The sequence below is a fragment of the Pseudophryne corroboree genome, chromosome 1 (genome assembly GCF_028390025.1).
Source record: "Pseudophryne corroboree isolate aPseCor3 chromosome 1, aPseCor3.hap2, whole genome shotgun sequence".
Classification (NCBI taxonomy): domain Eukaryota; kingdom Metazoa; phylum Chordata; class Amphibia; order Anura; family Myobatrachidae; genus Pseudophryne; species Pseudophryne corroboree.
This window is the reverse complement of record NC_086444.1, coordinates 916,819,292-916,837,968: the sequence shown is the minus strand read 5'-3', so window position 1 is coordinate 916,837,968 and position 18,677 is coordinate 916,819,292. Positions and strand designations below refer to the sequence as shown.

Below are 18,677 nucleotides of genomic sequence, written 5' to 3'. Positions count from 1 at the left end.
TTAGTTGGTACTAGAACCTTGGCTCTCAGGAAGCCCTGGGTGGGTCTCTCCTATCATTCCACCTTCTCTGCTAACTCCAGGGGGGTTTCAGTTTTGGTGCGGAAGTCGGTTAATTTCCATTTAGTTCATAGCCAAATTGACCAATATGGCAGGTATGTATTTCTTGGGGCCTATGTTAACCGTACACTTTTACACATACTCGCTGTCTATGTCCCTCCCCCCTACAATAATGAAGTACTCAGGCAGGCAATGTCGTTTCTTGCTACTTGTCCCTCAGCTCCGGTCCTTTGTATCGGTGATTTCAATAATGTTTTGGATAAAGTTTTAGATAGGTGGGCTGAACTTCTCCCTTCTCTACCCTCTGCCTCCCCGTCCCCCACTCCGTTTGCGAGGTTGGTTTCCGAGCTTGGACTCCTGGATATTTGGAGGTTGAGACACCCTAAACAACTCCAATACTCCTGCCACTCGGCCAGCTTTCACTCGTTCTCGAGAATAGACGTGGCCCTCGTCTCCCCTGATCTCACTGCTAGAATACTGGATGTCCAGTACCTTCAGAGGGGAATCTCGGATCACTCACCTGTGCTGGTGGTCCTAGATTCTGTACCTGCCTGTGGGGCTAAGCTTTGGAAACCGAATCCCTTCTGGTTGACCTTGCTGACTGACCACGAGGCCTTGCTTAGTGAATGGAGTGATTTTGGAGTTCATAATGCGTCCTGTTCTGATCCACTGGTTAAGCATGACGCATTTAAAGCTTCACTACGGGGCTCCTTCATACGACAAATAGCTAATGTCAAGAAATCTAGTAGGGAGGAAGAGATGCGCCTGGAGCTTGCCTGTTCCCAATCCGAGTCTGCTTACCTCACTACTAGGACCCTTGGTGATCGGGCAAGATGGGATTTGGCCAGGAAAGCCTGGTCTGACCTCTTGCTTGATAAATCAAGGCGCAAATTACTTTTCTCCCAGCACACCCTCTATTCACAATCAGACACGGGGGGTAGTTACTTGGCCTTTCTGGCTCGGGGAGAGAGAACTGGGGGTTCCATTCAGCAGGTCTGTGATACTCAGGGTGAAATGGTATATGCCACTCCTGAAATAGCCCAGGTTTTCCAGTCCTTTTATTCTTCGTTGTATGCCTCTAGGGTCACCTATACCCCCACTCAACTACAGCAATATCTTTCAGACATTGCCCTGCCGCAGCTGTCCCAACAATCTATAGATATTTTGGATGCTAATATCACCCCAGAGGAAGTTGAGGCTGCTATTGCCTCCTTCCCTAATAAAAAGGCCCCGGGTAGCGACGGTATACCGGTTGAAGTTTATAGTCAATATCGTGCATACTTTGTCCCCTATCTTTTGACTCTCTTTAATGCATTGATGGAGGGTGCTCATCTACCTCCCTCTATGTCCGAAGCTATTATTGTGGTGATCCTTAAACCGGGTAAAGACCCTACGGCCCCGGAGTCCTACCGCCCGATCTCATTGCTACCTACTGATGTCAAGATTTTGGCCAAAATTCTGGCACTTAGACTCAATAGGGTTATCACCTCGATCATTCATGATGACCAGACAGGATTTATGCCAGGCAAGTCCACCCTCCAAAATTTGAAGCGACTGTTTTGTCACCTGCAGATGGGGGACCGGCCCGAGTCGGGGGCTGTGGTGGTTTCCTTGGATGCTGCCAAGGCCTTCGACTCTGTAGAATGGGAGTATTTGTGGGAAGTCCTTAGACGGTTTGCTTTTGGCCCCAAATTCATACGCTGGGTACAATTACTCTATTCCTCTCCCGTGGCTCGAATATCTGTCAATGGCTATGTGACATCCCCATTTGCTTTGTCCCGTGGTACTAGACAGGGCTGCCCACTCTCCCCCGCCCTTTTTGCCCTGGCTGTAGAGCCATTGGCATGTTTCATCAGAGCGTCCCCTGATGTAAGGGGCATCACTATTGACGGACATGAGGATGTTATTGCATTATATGCAGATGACATGCTCTTGTTCCTCAGAGACCCTGATGCTTCCCTGACCTCTCTCCTGGGTATTGTTGATACATTTGGCCTTTACTCCGGCCTGACTATCAACTGGAATAAATCGAATGTCTTTCCCATATCTGGTATTCTTCCTGACCCGTTGCCAGATGTGTCCTCCTTGGCCTGGACCCTTCGCTTTCAGTATCTTGGTGTCTGGATCACTCCTAATGTTAAGTCTTTTGTACATCAAAACATTGACCAGGTCACGGTGGATCTGAAGCGACGGGTTCATGTATGGAAGAAGCTTCCCCTTACTGTCACGGGTCGCATTAACCTGATCAAGATGGTGATGCAACCAAAGTATCTTTATCTATTGCAGCACTCTCCTACCTATATCCCCAAGAAAATTTTCACTAACATTGATAGTGTGCTTTCCTCCTTTGTTTGGGGCGACAAAACGCCTAGGGTTGCCCTGAGAGCTCTGGTTAGGGCTAAATTGGATGGAGGTTTGGGCTTTCCCAATCTCCGGGCCTATTATATAGCTGCTCAACTTGCACATCTGTCTAATTGGATTCTCAGTAGGGATAGTCTCACGTTTGAGAGATTCTTTGCCGAGTGTGTGGGGTCTCATTTCTCCCCTCTCCAGTTTCTTCTTTCTGCCTCTTCTACTGCTGGTCTTCCTCCTTTACTCCGTCAATCGCTACTTGTGTGGCGTCAGGCTCACTCCTATTATTCATGGCAAGGCACAGACTCTGACACGCCACTTTGGTTCAATCCAGGATATAGGGAGTTGTTGCAGCTCTCACGGGACAACATATAGATTGGGGCGGGCCTTACCACAGTCTCGCAACTGTATGATAATGGTGTTTTCAAGTCTTTCACACAACTGAAGGAGGAGCTTGAAATATCCAATAGATCCTTTTATCGTTATCTACAGCTCCGCCATGCGGTGCAGGCACAGTTTGGGACCTCGCCCCCGCCCATTTCTGACTCCCCGATTAAAGATATGGTTAGAAATTTGGGTGCAAGACACCAAGTTTCCATTTTATATGGTAGTCTTAATGCCCACATCTGTCCGAATATATTTGACCAACTTAAACTTAAATGGGAACAAGACATTGGCTCAATTACAGATGATCAGTGGCTACAGGTGTTGAGCTCACTTAAATACTCTACTCAGTGTATCAAATATCAGCAGGTTTATTTCTTTGTTCTGCATAGGACATACAGAACTCCAGTTTCTTTGTATAAAGCAGGCCTACGGCCTGATAGTACCTGCCCCAGATGTGGTGCCCCTGAATCTACTTTTTGGCACCTATTATGGCTGTGCCCCACTGTGTATGCCTTTTGGGCAGCAGTTTGGGCGGACGTTCTGCTCACTGAACCTACGCTCCCCCCCCTCTCTCCTGCTATATGTATGTTTGCGCTAGACTTAGAGGAATCCTACTGCCCAGCACTATACAAATATGTTCTTTGCCTGACTACCTTAGCTAAGGTGATTATAGCGCGTAACTGGTTTGCTACCTCTTCCCCCAATGTGTACAACTGGCGAGCCCTAGTGAATGAGGTGTCAGGACATGAGAGGTTTACACATAGATCTAGAGGGACCCTACCCCATTACTTTAGCAAGTGGGATAGGTGGAATACCTCCCGTCTGGCTACAGCTGGAGCACTTTTCTCTGACTAATTGAGACTTCATATTTGAATTTGCGATGTTGCCGTGACACTTATTATCTTTTTCTATGTGACACTGTGACACAGATGGTATTAATTACTGTATTTTTCCTGTAATTTTTTCTTTGTTTTGTTTGTTGTTCTGGTTTTGTTCTGTATTTAATGTTGTTGTTTTTTTTTATCTTTTCCCTGTAAAAAACTACACAAGTTAAAAAAAGATCTTCATTATGGATTCAGGGACTCCAATCAGGAAAGGCCTGATGAAATCATTCAGTTTCGGAACTACCAAACAGGCTGGCATATTCCTCGTTCCTTTGACGAGTTGGAACTAAGGCAATTACCTGTCTCTGCAGGATCCTGTGTATGGCCTCCTGTAGGGCTACTTGTCTTTCAAGGAAAACTGGTAAATCTGAAGTAAAAACCTGTGAGGCGGTACTCTATTTTGTAGCCTTGGGTGTTAACCTAGTCATCCTGGCAGGAGCATTTCAGATGTAACTAAAATGTCTTAGGCGTGCTCCTACTCTGAGATCCTCTAGGCACGGAGGTAGAGCGACCTGCTGTAGGTTTTGATACTGATGTCTGTAACAGCTGATTTCTGTCCCCTGCCTTCTGGGGCTACAGGCCACATTTGAGGCTTCTTAATGGGACTAACCTGGGATTTGAACTAAGGATCTTGGGTTTACAGGCATTGTGCTCTTGTGAGCTGTAACATGACAAGAATGGAAGGATGGCTTAGAATAAGGCCATCTAGCTGGTGAGCTGAAGGGAAATCAGTGGATTTGTCAGCAGTAACTTTCCGAATCACTTATTTAGATCCATTCTACACAAACCTCCTATATATGGAAGCTTTTCTGCCTCTCATTTGGAATTAGTATCCGCTGTCCACTGACGAAGCTACAACGCTCTATGGGCAGAGACAACCCTGTCATTCGAGAGTTAACCAGTGCTATCTTCCTAGAGGTCTTACACATAGGTTGCTGATTTGCTAAAGTGACCCATTGTTCCCGGATCTAGTTCAGGTTCTATGGGATTTGTAACCCAGTATCCAACCTTTACAGGTCACAGAGCCACTGCTGTCGCTGTATATTATAGATTATAGGGTGGTTTCTATTCTACGGTCAGTTTTTTCATCTCCCTTTATAAGGGGTCTTATTATATTAATGTTAGATCCTCTTCAACACTGAGGATCCGACACTTCAGTTTTTAACAGCGGGCCTTTTTTGCCCATTTCCCCTTGATTCTGACCACTCACTTCTACCTTTCCCTATAGGCAAAATTAATTGTCGAAACTGATCTGTTTCCACCCGTTCGTGTCGAATACACATGGGCGAGTGTCAAATTCGCTCATCTTTACCGACAAGTCGGAATCTATTTTTTCAACAGGGCGGAACCCGGGATTTCAGTTAATATTGAAGTGTCGTAAAGTTCAGATTTTGGTAGAAAGTTCCTTTACAGACTTCTTAAAAGCTTGTCCTGTCTGGCAACAGCCAGTTCTGAGGTAATATTTGTCAATGTGGATAGCCCCACTGGTACCCCTGCTACAAGATTGTGATGTAGATTTATACACTGCTCGCAATTCTGTGAACCCTCAGTGTAGTGTAGCTTTATTTCCCGCCTTTCTCCCACAGCAGAATTACACACACTGGAATAAAACAAGTCTCAAACACTAGATTACCCAGATAATTATCAGGAGAAGGCACAGAGAATGGAGACCCAGCACACTCTGCCTTATTTGTTTAATTGAAAAACCCTAGCAAGGCAGCATTATACCGGAATCTTGTAACAAAGATCCGGTTAGATGCATTTCCACATTTATCCCTCACCTTTATCACAGTTTGGATTTGTGAGGTCCGTGGAGGCTCTGGCGTTCATGCAGTCACAGTGCCTATCTGTAACAGCAGTGAAAATGGCGCCTGCTGTGTGCTGTCCCTCTCTGTAGAAGCTTTGCCCCTTGTAAATGGCGTGTCTGCTTCCTTGTTGTTTATACTGGCAGCTACTGATAGATTTTGCTGAAAGCAGTGTCTCCGCACTCTTAACAGCCTGAAATAGCCAGTCTTGCACTTTGCTGGTCACAGTAGCTCTGTTTATGCAGAGCAGTGTGATCAGTGTGCTTGTATGCTGCCAATTGAACCGGGGACCCTGCTACTCGGGGCCCCGGTTTTTACTCACCAATCTTCATGTTTTCAGCTCTGTTAGGGGTGGCGGCAGGCTGCGGATGCGTTCGTCAGCCTCTATGCGACTGCAGTACAACACCCTCAGGAGCTAATGTCCTGTCTGCCGGGATCCTGGGCCATTAACCCTTTAAGAGGTTGGAACAAGTCCCCCCCTAAGTCCCACATAGCAGACAGGTAGTTGCCAGACTACCCTGTCTGAAAATAACAAACATAAAATGAAATTGAACAAAACACTCTGGAGCTCCAGAGATTGTGACTGGCCCTGAGGGCACATTTTTCTAAACTGAGATGTGGGAGGGGCATAGAGGGGAGGAGCCAGCACACAGGATGTTGAAGTTTTAAAGTGCATCAGCTCCCCTGGACCCCATCTATACCCAACATACTAAGTACCATCCCAGTATTCCCTATGGATGTAAGAGAAATGCTGGCTGCTTTCTCATGTACCCATGCTGAGCAGCTTTAATTTTACACTTAAATTTAGAGTTTAGCTAGGATACACCCTCTTGACTTTAATCTCTCACACATTTTAAATCTGCCCAGCTGCAGAGCAAAATGGCTGCTAAGGTGGTATGCTCCTGATTCATCCTCCACAGCAGTGGTTCCCAAACTTACAGCACCCTTAGGCCAAATATTTCTAAAGCCCCATACATACTAGCGATATTGTGAACAATATTGCCTAGTGTGTACACTCACTATTGTTAACGATGCATGCTTCCGCACGCCGTTAACGACCCCCTTCCTCGTCCGAACATGTACGGATGAGGGAGGTCCTCATTAATGACAGCCATGTTGCAGCAGTCGTTCTCCCCGCCGCCGCCCCCGCCGGTGCTACCTGTCCCGTCCGCATTGGCAAGTGTGTATGCACTTGCCGATGCCAGCCCTCCGCCGCCAATATCGGTGTCGATGGGGATCGGGTAGTGTGTATGGGGCTTTACTAAGACATTCAGCAAATTGTGCTTAGCTGTCATCTAGTTCTGTGTGGTGGTGGTGGGCAGGGTTGTGTTTCTGTTTATCTACATATTTTATGATAGGCAAAACCAGTGCTGGTGGCTGACCATAAATTTGATTTAGTCCAGAACCACCAACCCATGGCACCCAGTTGGAACCACTGCCTTACAGTATAATTATATCTGTAGATCAATGCGATTGGTTTCTATAAATTACATGTCATGACAGGGAGTCCGAGAATCTCTGGAGAAAGAGTTCCGCTGCAGACACTGTGCCAATTGATGCTGAGTCGACTCCAAAGCCTCCAAACATCCTGCAATATTGCTTAGGAGGTTCAGTGTCAGACAAACACTTTCGGCCGGGCCCATGTGGCCAGTTCCTACTGTCATGACTGTAGTTTTTGTGAACCCGGCGTGTGTGTGACTGGAGGACTACGTGTATATTTGGCTGGTCTGTGGGAATCAGTGAGATGAAGCAGTAAGGAGCAATCCCTGACCAGGGGTCGAACCCGGGCCTCAGCAGAGGAAGCCGTATCCTGACCACTGGATCACCAGGGAGTTGGTGTTGATAGCAGGATGGTGAATGTATTGGTGAGAACAAACTGGACATACTGTCACAGGAGTAGGTGTTTGTGTACTCAAGGTTACTATGAAATAGGTTATCTGGCGTAGCGCAGAGCTGGGAGGAGTACTGAAGACATTGAACTGCACTGGTTACCGGCGAGACTGAGAACTGGGCTGTTTACCAGTGAGACTGAGAACCGCACTGTGAACCAGGCTGGGTACCGGTATAACTGGAATGCAACTATAATCCGAGCTGGTACTGGATATAACTGGAAACGCAACTGTATGTAGAACAAAGACTGTAGCTGTGACTTTAGGACGAGGCTGAAGAAGAACTGTGACTGTATCTTTAAGACTAGAATGAAGAATACTGTGACTGTGTCTTTAAGACGAGACTGAAGAATACTGAAGACTGTGGTCAGACTTTAAGACGAGACTGAAGAATACTGCAGCTGTGACTTTAAGACGAGACTGAAGAATACTGTGGCTGTGTCTTTTAAGACAAAACTGACACTGGATATAACTGGTAACACAACTGTAATCCAGACTGGGTAGCAAAAGAGCAGAGTTTTACAGGATCCAAGGTAATAGTGTTTCCTCTCAGGGAGCTCAGCTACTAAGCTCACACTGAGCTGTGTGACGCAAGGAACTGGCAGCTTCTGTAACACAAGTCTCTTATACATCCTGGTCTTTGGTGATTGGTGAACAGGGTCAGGTGATTCAGGGAGTCTCAGACTGGCACGGTATTGGATAGCTCATGGTCAGGTGATCTGTCCCTGTTATGTCAATACTCCAGGTTAGGCTCTGATGTGGAGTGAGGCCTAGTAGGCCGGAAAAACACTGAAGCCTAAACTCCTAAAATGAGCAGAGGATGCTGGCTTTTAGGCACAAACACCAGAGAGCCGAGCACAGTGGAGAATGTATCTGGTGACCACTGGAGTCAGAGAGGCATAGAGTATAATAAAAATGATTGCTGTGTAGGCACAGCACAGAGAGACTTGCTGAATTCAGTATTCACACAGAAGGTTAAGCAACACAGGTGGAGCTCGTTAACTCTCACCTTCCAGGCAGAGAACTCAACACTCAGGAAACTCATGGTACTGGCAAGCTGTTTATCCCAGAGAGAAGAATAAGACGCAGGATCTAGGACAGATGGCAGAGGTAAGTCACCAAATATGAGAACTACAGTCAGGATCATGACATTACAGTTATAGTTTACATAAATGATCTACATTATTTCTACTGTAGTAATTTCAGTCATGTTGGCACGGTGCTCACAGATTAATAAGAAATTATAACAGTAATTTAAGGGGGTTCAGTATAATTTACCAATGGATGGGATGCCAGCGATTAGAATCCTGACAGTGCCATCCCGTCAGAATCCCGACAGCCCTCTCTAAAGTCCCCTAACCCTCCTCTATCCCCTACCCTAACCCTCCCTTGTGGGTGCCTAAACCTAACCCTCCCAGGTGGTGCCTTACCCTAACCTTCCCTTCCCCGCTGCCTAAACCAAACCCTCCCCGCTTGATGCCTAACCCTAATCTACCCTTCTATGTGACTAAACCTAACCCTCCCTCCCCGGTACCTAACCCTAACCTTCCTGGCCCTGTACCCTAACACTAACCCCCCTTCTCCTGCCTAAACCTAACCACCACCCCCGTGCGGCAGGACGCCAGCTGCTGTCGGGACGTCCTGCTGTCAGGGCGTTTGGGATGCCAGTCGCTGGTATTGTGATGTTGGTAACCCATGCAGTGTCGGTCTCTTTTGGGATCCTGGCATCGATATATCGACCGTCGGGATCCCGTCCGTCAGTAAATAATTATCAACCAAGGGCCTAATTCAGACTGGATTGCTGCAGCAGCAGAGATCGCAGTCTGAAGCCCTTTGTGGAGACATGCGGAGCAGACTAGCCCTGTGCTGGGTGTCCCCCGCATGTCTGAGTAACTGATTATAGCTGTGCTAAATTTAGCACATTTACGAATCACCCCCAAGTTTATTATTAAGATGTCATGAATTTCCAGAAAGTCCTATAATGGAAAAGTAATAAATCACATTATTTGTATATGTTATTCTCTCATTATATAATAGAAAAATCTATAGTAAGGTGTATACCATAAACATTGATGCAAAGCCAATAACATACCCTATAAAACATAATTTGTCCTTATAGACCGTGCTTGTACTTTGTAATAAGATCATATTGTTGATATAGTTAATGCTATGCTTATTCGGGATGTAGTTGCCGGCGGTCAGGAGACCGGTGCTGGAATGCCGACGCTGGAATCCTGAACGTAAGTATGCTGGGGAGGGTTAGGGCTAGGATGGAGGTGGGATAGCGTTAGTTTAGTTTAGCACTCTTGTTGAGATGATGGCAGTCAGGATGCTGGGTTCGGCATTCTGACCGTCAGCATCCTAACTGCTGGCATCCCGTATGCAACCCGCTTATTCTTCGTACCTGTCATATAGATGGTAGGATACAGTTTAATATGTCCCAATAGATGGTTTAAAAATGTGACCTTCCTAGTTCAGTTACCCTGTGCTACAAAACTAATGTATTGCTGGGGCAAATGTAACAGGTTTTGATTTGGCAACAGTGAGGATTCTTTTGCAACTTTGCTACAGGTCATAATCTGTCTATTATTATTATTATTACTATTATTATGTTAAAGGTAAAAGCAGCTTGTTTTGCCTTAAATGAAAAATCACCATTTTAAGCTCTACATCAAAATAACAAACGTATCAACACTTTGGTTTTGTGGGGGATTTTGTGCACAGGATATTTAACTCCATAGATCTGTAAAGTGTAAAACATAAAGAGTGAAAAATGTACACGGTTCATTTATTTGAATGCTTATATAATTTTATATACTGTACACACAATTTGGTAGTATCTGTTTAAGCAGTATGTATAGAATTTCTAGAATTCTCTGTTGTCCTTCAAAAGACATAATTAGTGTCAGTTGCCTAAGTGCTCACTTAGCAACATCAGTTTAGGCCGTTGAATGTAACCTGTAATTATCCACATGCCCACTTACAGAGTTAATTAGTGGACATATTCTCTGCAGAACAGGTAACGGTTTTTCTTGAACGTTTAATCCCTCATTGAGATAGTCACCTGTCGGTACATCTTCAGGTGAAGCCGCCTCTTGAGACACTGAAACAATGATATGTAACGCTGCATTATAATAGCTCGTTCTTACAGAACTTCTTTGGATTAACGAGGGAAATACTCCAGGGATTCAGTTTAGCCGTAAAACCAGTGTATTTTAGGAAGAATTTATATTCTTTTTGTCAGGTGGATTAGTTGGTTCACACTCAGTTATCACATGAGTGAGATGTTTTGACAGCATAACCTATATCCGTATCCAACTGAGGCTGACGGCTGCTGACAGGCTTTGCCTATACACATAGTGACATAGGGGGTCATTCTGAGTTGATCGCTAGCTGCTTTAGTTCGCAGCACAGCCATCAGGCAAAAAAATCGGCACTTCGCATGCGTATGATGCGCAGTGCGCACGCGTGACGTACTTTCACAAAAGCCGATGCCGTTTCACACAAGGTCTAGCGACGTTTTTCAGTCGCACTGCTGATCGTTGAGTGATTGACAGGAAGTGGGTGTTTCTGGGTGGTAACTGACCGTTTTCGGGGAGTGTGCTGAAAAACGCAGGCGTGCCAGATAAAAACGCAGGAGTGGCTGTGGAAATGGGGGAGTGGCTGGCCGAACACAGGGCGTGTTTGTGACATCAAAACAGGAACTAAATAGTCTAAAGTGATCGCAAGGTAGAAGTAAGTATCGAGCTACTTTGAAACTGCACAATCTTTTTTTGTTGCAGCGCTGCGATCCTTTCGTTCGCACTTCTGCTAAGCTAAGATACACTCCCAGAGGGTGGCGGCTTAGCGTTTGCACGGCTGCTAAAAGCAGCTAGCAAGCGAACAACTCTGAATGAGGGCCATAGACCATCGCCTTAATGTTAGACCAGGGCGGCCACAAATAGCTGTTTGTGTGCACAAAATGATTGCCCATCGGGTGTGCGTATATATCTCCATATTAGGCCCTCAGTCCTACAGCCACCCTAAGGTTTTAAGGATATCCATGATTATGCAGAGGTTTAATTAGTATCCGTAAGTCATTTTGATCTAACCAACTGTGCTCAAGCATGTATATCCTTGAAACCTGGACTGCTAGTATGCCTTGAGGACTGGGTTTGGGAAACGGGACTACAGATGGAGCCGCGCTCATCTGAGGTGGCTTCATCGCAAACGTGCACTCCCGGCATGACTAGGCAATCCGTCTTCCTAGTCACGCCGGGAGTACACAGCTCCCTGGTGCGAGGACGGAGACGCTCTCCATGCAAGTGAATGGGGAGCGTCCCCATTGCGGGCGCCCGCGTCTGGGTGGACGGGGACGCTCTCGGCGATAGGCGCGCCCACCTAGTCACAGACAGAGCCACGGCTAGCGTGGCTCCATCTGTATGTGGTTACTTCACAAATATATTGTTTGCAAGCAATGCTGATCTGTTTTCTGACATGCTTAAATATTGACTTTAAGGCCAAGGTTCATACTATTTAAGTAAGTGAGTATCCAAAAGTGACTAGGTGGCAGATTATTGGTATAGACATTTCAGTCATCTGCGGTGGTGACACAGTGGTGAAAACAGGCTCTCTCCTGTAATATAGAGTCTCCGTACAGGAGACCCTCAGGGACACATCCTCTCCTTGGTAGAACACAGAAAGGAAGATACATGGACAAGCTGACTGGCAGGGTCGGAGGTCGCGCTTTGACATGACTCTGGCAGTACGGGGTCCCAGGAACTCATAGGAAACAGTGCAAACCGCTCTCCTCCAACAAGCATTGTTACATTATTTGCTCTATAAAAATACTTCCCACATATCTGTAGCATGTTAGCTGTGGGAAGAGCAGTGTGCCAGATAACTTGGAGATAAAGGTTATGCTTGCTTAGCATCCCTACTCTGCAGTACTATTACATATCAATAAACACGCTGTTTTATGGTCCTTATTTAGGTTTGTTAGCAAACCAAAAAAGTAAGCAATTGGGCAAAACCATGTTGCACTGCAGGTGGGGCCGATGTAACATGTGCAGAGAGATTTTAGATTTGGGTGGGGTGCAGAGGCGGAACTACCATTAGTGCAGCAGGTGCTTTACCCCGGGGCCCCTGAGGACTAAGGCCAGCAATGATTTATCCCCAGGCCCCCCGACAGACTCTTTTGAGCAGTGTTAAATTAATGGCCAAGTGCAGAGAGCAGGGTGGGCCCCACTGCCAGAGGAACCTGCCCCTTACCTTAAGTAGATAGGGCTGACCTTGTGTGTGCCGGACTGATAGAGGAGTACTGCCACCTGTCAGTGCTGATGAACACAGCCATTGACTGCCTCTAACATACAGCTGTACATTTTTTTTCTGATTCACTGCTGTCTGTGAATTAAAGGCAGTTTAAAACCAGTGTAACTGGCACTGTTAAAGTCTGCCCGACTGACTGCAAAACTGAGGAAAGCACAAGGGGTGGGGGCCCCTGTCAGGAACAGAGCAGAGTTCCTGCCCCCACCAATGTACATGCCCCTTGTTCTCTACATTACACAGGACATTGTGTTTGTACCCCTGTCACCCACTGCCTCCCCCTGTAACCATCGGCCTCACTCTCCCTTCCACTGTTACCATCTGCCTCTCCCTGGCACCCACTGCTGTGTGGCATATTGTGAACTTGGGTTGGAGTGGAAGAGTGGGGCTCAAATTATATTTTTGCACCTGGGCCCACCACTCGCAAGTTCCTCCTCTGGTGGGGTGTGTTCAAACTGAAATCTAAATTGCAGTGTAGGAATTAAGCAGACAGTATTTATCATGCAGAGAAACAATATAACCCACCCAAATCTAACTCTCTCTGTTTTTGTTTTGCTAACAAACCTGAATAGCCCCCTGTGTTTGGTAAATGTTTAATGTTACAATGATCAAAAGCAATCCTTCTCTGAGTATTTGTATGGTAGAGAACTTAGATGGCTCCACAGAGGCAGGTACTGATGTGAGTGATAATCATTCTCTCTTAAAAAAAAGTAACATTCCAATTCGAACAGTACCACTGGTATTTAAGAAGCCCTTACCCTACACTGATCGTGAACAATCCCCAACCAGGCAGCACAATTGCAAAAACAGAAACAGAGAAACAAAGGGGATGAACTCAAGTAAGTAGCCAACTAAGCATGCTCACGGAATACTGTGCATGCACTGTTTAAATCAAGGTACGCCTAAAGCAGCTGGAGACCAGGGTTGTTCAGCCTGGGGAGTGGTGTAGTATGGGTAATGGCCCTCATTCCGAGTTGATCGCTCGCTAGCTATTTTTTGCAGAGCAGTGATCAGATAGTCGCCGCCTCTAAGGGAGTGTATTTTCGCATTGCAAGTGTACGAACGCTTGTGCTGCCGAGCAGGACGAAAAAGTTTTTTGCAGTTTCTGAGTAGCTCTGGACTTACTCAGCCCTTGCGATCACTTCAGCCTGTCTGGTCCCGGAATTGACGTCAGACACCCACTCTGCAAACGCCTGGACACGCCTACGTTTTTCCAGCCACTCCCAGAAAATGGTCAGTTGACACCCATCAACGCCCTCTTCCTGTCAATCTCCTTGCGATCGGTTGTGCGAATGGATTCATCGCTAGAAGCATTGCACAGCAACGATGCTGTTTGTACCCGTACGATGTGCGTGCGCATTGCGGTGCATACGCATGCGCAGTAGTAACATGATTGATGCGCTGCGAAAAAACGGCAGCGAGCAATCAACTCGGAATGAGGGTCAATGTTCTGGATATACAGTAAGTGTCTTGGGACATTCTGTCTCGCCCCCAATGATGCACGTCATGCTTATGTGGCAAAGGTTTTTTCTCACAGAGAGGTACGTGACGCACAGCGCTCATTGTTAAATACCAAAATGCTTATATTTGTATGACCTTCAGTGGTTCAGGAAGAGGACTTTGGTGGCACAGAATTCTGTTGTTATCTATCTAGATAGACACAGCTTACAGTAGGTGTCAAGACACCTTGTATCATTAGAAACTAGTGATATTGAGTTTAAGTTACATTGATAAATGGAGCTCATGATTATATTTAGTTTTATACTTTGAAGAAAGAGATATTTTGGCAGCTTGTCTTCATCTTCACTTCTCTGTTTATTGATAGACTGGTAACAGGCAGCAGGGATGGAAGCGTGAAGCAGTGGGACTGCAGCATAAACTACCTCAGCTTCATAAAGACAATCAGACAAGGGAGCTCAGGTTAGTGTAAAGCTGCCTGCTGTGTGCATGGGTCACTTATCCCCAGTGTCAGACTATATCTAACAATGCACTTCTTTTTCTTTTCTGTCTTTCTTATTCTCAGAAAGTTCAAGAGATGGAATCAGTGACCTCACTTATGTAGAACACAATAATAATTGGTATGGAATATATGTATGATATGTATGTATGTATGTATGTATATATGTATGGGGGGCAGTAGCCTTTATTCTGCAAATAACTAACCATGATAATATGTTCCACTTACCAGGTATATAATTACTGCTTTCTGTGATGGACAGATCAGAATCTTTCCAGTAAGTGTGAAACCGTTCCAAGACCTGCACTCATTCTAGGGACATTTCTAAAAATACTCACCATAGAAATGCATGTGTGATTACCAACTTGTATATACAGGTGAGGGGAAAATAAAAAACACATGGTAAATGCTATTCAGAATGTTAGTACATAATCTAAAGTGCATGGAATACTGTTTATTTTCGGTTGGTTTGAATATGATATCATAATTTCTTGGCATATAGCTGCCTTCAGCCCATCAATGGTTGTTGGTCGATGTTTGTAGAACTCAGCTTTCAGATGGCCACATTGGCAGTGGAGAGGCCTCTCATGAAGCTGATGAGGATTGTTTTCTGCCCAGTAATGAAAAATCTGCTTGTTAACATAGCCAAATAACTGAAAGTGAGCTCCGGCAAGAAACTGCAGGGATAACGCTGGAAATGACCGGCCGAGTGATGCGAAACTTCAGAAATTGACTACAAATGTGTATCATGAATGAAGGCCACCATCTGGATGATATCCTATTCAAAGCCAATTGAAAATAACTGTATTCCATGCACTTTTATATTATGTACTAACATTTTAAATAGCATTTACCATGCCTTTTTGGTAAATGAAAGAGGCAAATCTGAAAGAGGCAAATCCCAGTCTCCCTGACAGCAGTACATCATTGCCTTACTGACAGAACATCCCTGCCTCACTAACAGCGACCCATCGCTGCCTCACTAACACTGTTCTGTAACATGACTTTTTCTTTTATCTGTGGCCTAATCTGAGCCATGCCAGTTCAGGAACTCCAACGGCACGTCGTGTTCTACCGGCATTACAACATGGAGGTGCGAGAGAACCTGAGATTTGGGCACTACCATAAGTGCCCGATATGTGCTCAGCAAATATATTCTATAAAATGATAGCTAGAACCTGGTTGGTTGCTATGGGCATTGTATGATGGTCACTGGGATTCTCTTTGTATTGACTATCTCTCACTGGAATGGTAAACAGAGACATTGTGATTTATTTTTTCTTCTACACTGCAAGGGAAAATGTGAGACCTGTGGGTGTTTAACAATGGATGAGACCCCAGTCAGAATGATCTATTTTATAGTGATCTTTTACCAAGTCGGTGCTAATCTTTGGAATTCCCTGCTGTTGGATTAAATAGTAATAATCATTTAATGTGTCTACTTGTCACTCTGGTGTGCTGACTCTGTCTACCAGTGCAATACCTCACCCACTGGTGTGATCACCTACTGTGACACAATCTTTCGTCCTAGAGGATGCTGGGGACACTTCAAGAACCATGGGGTATAGACGGGATCCGCAGGAGACATGGGCACTTTAAGACTTTAAAAGGGGTGTGAACTGGCTCCTCCCTCTATGCCCCTCCTCCAGACTCCAGTTAGATTCTGTGCCCAGTGAGACTCTATGCACTCTGAGGAGCTCTCCTGAGTTTCTCTGAAAAAGACTTTTGTTAGGTTTATTATTTTCAGGGAGAACTGCTGGCAACAGTCTTCCTGCTTCGTGGGACTTAGGGGAGAGAAGCAGACCTACTTCTGTGAGTTCCAAGGCTCTGCTCCTTTGGCTACAGGACACCATTAGCTCCTGAGGGTCTGAACGCTAGGTACGCCTAGATGTTCGTTCCCAGAGCCCGCCGTCACCCCCCTTACAGAGCCAGAAGTCAGAAGACGGGTGAGTAGAAGATCTGAAGACTTCAGTGACGGCTTTGAGGCACCGCATAGCGGGCGCGTTGCGCGCCATGCTCCCACACACAGACGGCACTACAGGGTGCAGGGCGCGGAGGGGGGGGGGGGGGGTGCCCTGGGCAGCATAAAAATCCTCAATATGGACTGGCAATGTGGTTTTTAAGTGCTTAGGCACTAAATCCGAACCCCCGCCAGTATAAATATTTGAAAAAAATAGCGGGGCTGAAGCGCGCCTTTAAGGGGGCGGGGCTTAGCCCTCACAGCTCTCATCAGCGCCATTTTCTCTTCACAGAGCTGCAGAGACGCTGGTCCTTCCTCTACACTGCTGTACAAGTAACAGGGTGCAAAACAGGGGGGGCACAGTTATTTTGGTGCTGTATATGTAATTATAAAAGCGCTAACGGGTCTGAGGCTTTATATAACGGATTTCAGAACCAGGATAAGCGCTGGGTTGTGAGCTGGCAAACTCCCTCTGTGTTTCTCTGACAGGCTTTACTGTGGGTCTGTCCCCTATATGCCCAGTGTGTTTGTGGGTGTCTGTACACGTGTGTCGGCATGTCTGAGGCTGAGTGCTCCTCCCAGGAGGAGACTGGATTAGGGAAAGAAATGGCTGTGGGAGTGACCCTGTCGGCACCGCCGACACCTGATTGAGTAAATGTTTTGAGTGCTTTGAATGCGATTGTGGCTTTGTTAAATAAGAGATTAGATAAATCTGAGTCTCAGAGCCAGGCATGGAAAAAAATCCGTGGAGGATGTGTTGTCACAAGTTCAGACCCCCTCGGGGTCACAAAAGCGTTCATTTACCCAGTTAGCAGATACTGATACCGACACGGACTCTGACTCCAGTGTCGACTATAGTGATGCCAGATTAAATCCAAAACTGGCTAAAAGCATTCAGTACATGATTGTGGCGATAAAAGACGTGTTACATATCACAGAGGACCCTGCTGTTCCTGATACAAGGGTCTGTATGTTTAAAGGAAAGAAACCTGAGGTAACGTTTCCTCCCTCTCATGAACTGAACGCTCTTTTTGAAAAAGTTTGGGAAAATCCTGACAAGAAGTTTCAGATTCCCAAGAGAATTCCGGTGGCATATCCGTTCCCCTATGGGGACGGGAAAAGTGGAGTCACCCCCCACTGTGGACAAAGCCCTATCACGGCTGTCCAAAAAGGTAGCGCTTCCGTCTCCCTGACATGGCAGCCCTAAAGGAACCTGCGGATCGTAAGCAGGAAAATACATTGAAATCCATTTATGTCACTACGTGTACGCCGCTCGGACTTGCCGTTGCATCGGCGTGGGTGACAGGGGCGGAACTACTGGCGGGGCAGGCAGTGCATTGCACTGGGGCCCCGCCGCACTCAAGGGCCCACAGCCGCCGGCCGGCATTACATGAATGAGTCACAATGACTCATTGTATGTCATGCCGCAGCCGCACACCAGCGCTCCCGTGACCCGCCCGTCATAAGGAACGATTCTGGCCACCCGCACACGAAGGAGGGAGGAGGGTCCGTCCCTCCCTCCCTCATATACAAACAGGTCACAGTCTCTCAGTGAAGGAGAGAGCCGCAGCAGCGCTTTGTTACTGGTGGAGGCGCTGCTGCTGCTGCTCCTCTGCTTCACTATAGGCTGTCTCTGAGAACAGCCTATAGGGAAGCAGAGGGGCAGCAGCAGCAGCAGCGCCTCCACCAGTAACACAGCGCTGCTGCGGCTCCCTCCTTCACCTCCCTCCTCCTTCTTCTCTACTGCCCGGGAAGCTGCACCGAGGAGCCTGAGCCAACAGAGAGGGTAAGTATAATTCTTCTTTCTTTCTTTCTTTCTTTCTTTCTTTCTTTCTTTCTTTCTTTCTTTCTTTCTTTCTTTCTTTCTTTCTTTCTTTCTTTCTTTCTTTCTTTCTTTCTTTCTGTCTCTTTCTTTTTTTATTTGTTGGGACTGCCTGCCGCAATGTGTAAAAAGGGGGGACTGCCTGCCGCTATGTATAAAAATGGGGAATCTGCCTGCCGCAATGTAAAAAATGGGGAATCTGCCTGCCGCAATGTAAAAATGGGGAATCTGCCTGCCGCAATGTAAAAATGGGGAATCTG

General features: G+C 46.3%; 1 protein-coding gene across 6 annotated transcripts in view; it reads left to right on the top strand.

Annotated features, from left to right (window-relative positions):
* Positions 1-18,677, top strand: part of LOC134917759 (WD repeat-containing protein 49-like) — a 201,136-nt gene that overhangs the window by 103,325 nt on the left and 79,134 nt on the right. For all 6 annotated transcript variants that reach the window (XM_063920313.1, XM_063920311.1, XM_063920312.1 and 3 more), the window contains 3 exons: positions 14,504-14,598; positions 14,702-14,756; positions 14,867-14,912. In XM_063920313.1, coding sequence (XP_063776383.1) covers positions 14,504-14,598; positions 14,702-14,756; positions 14,867-14,912 — 196 coding nt within the window. The remainder of the gene's footprint in view (positions 1-14,503; positions 14,599-14,701; positions 14,757-14,866; positions 14,913-18,677) is intronic.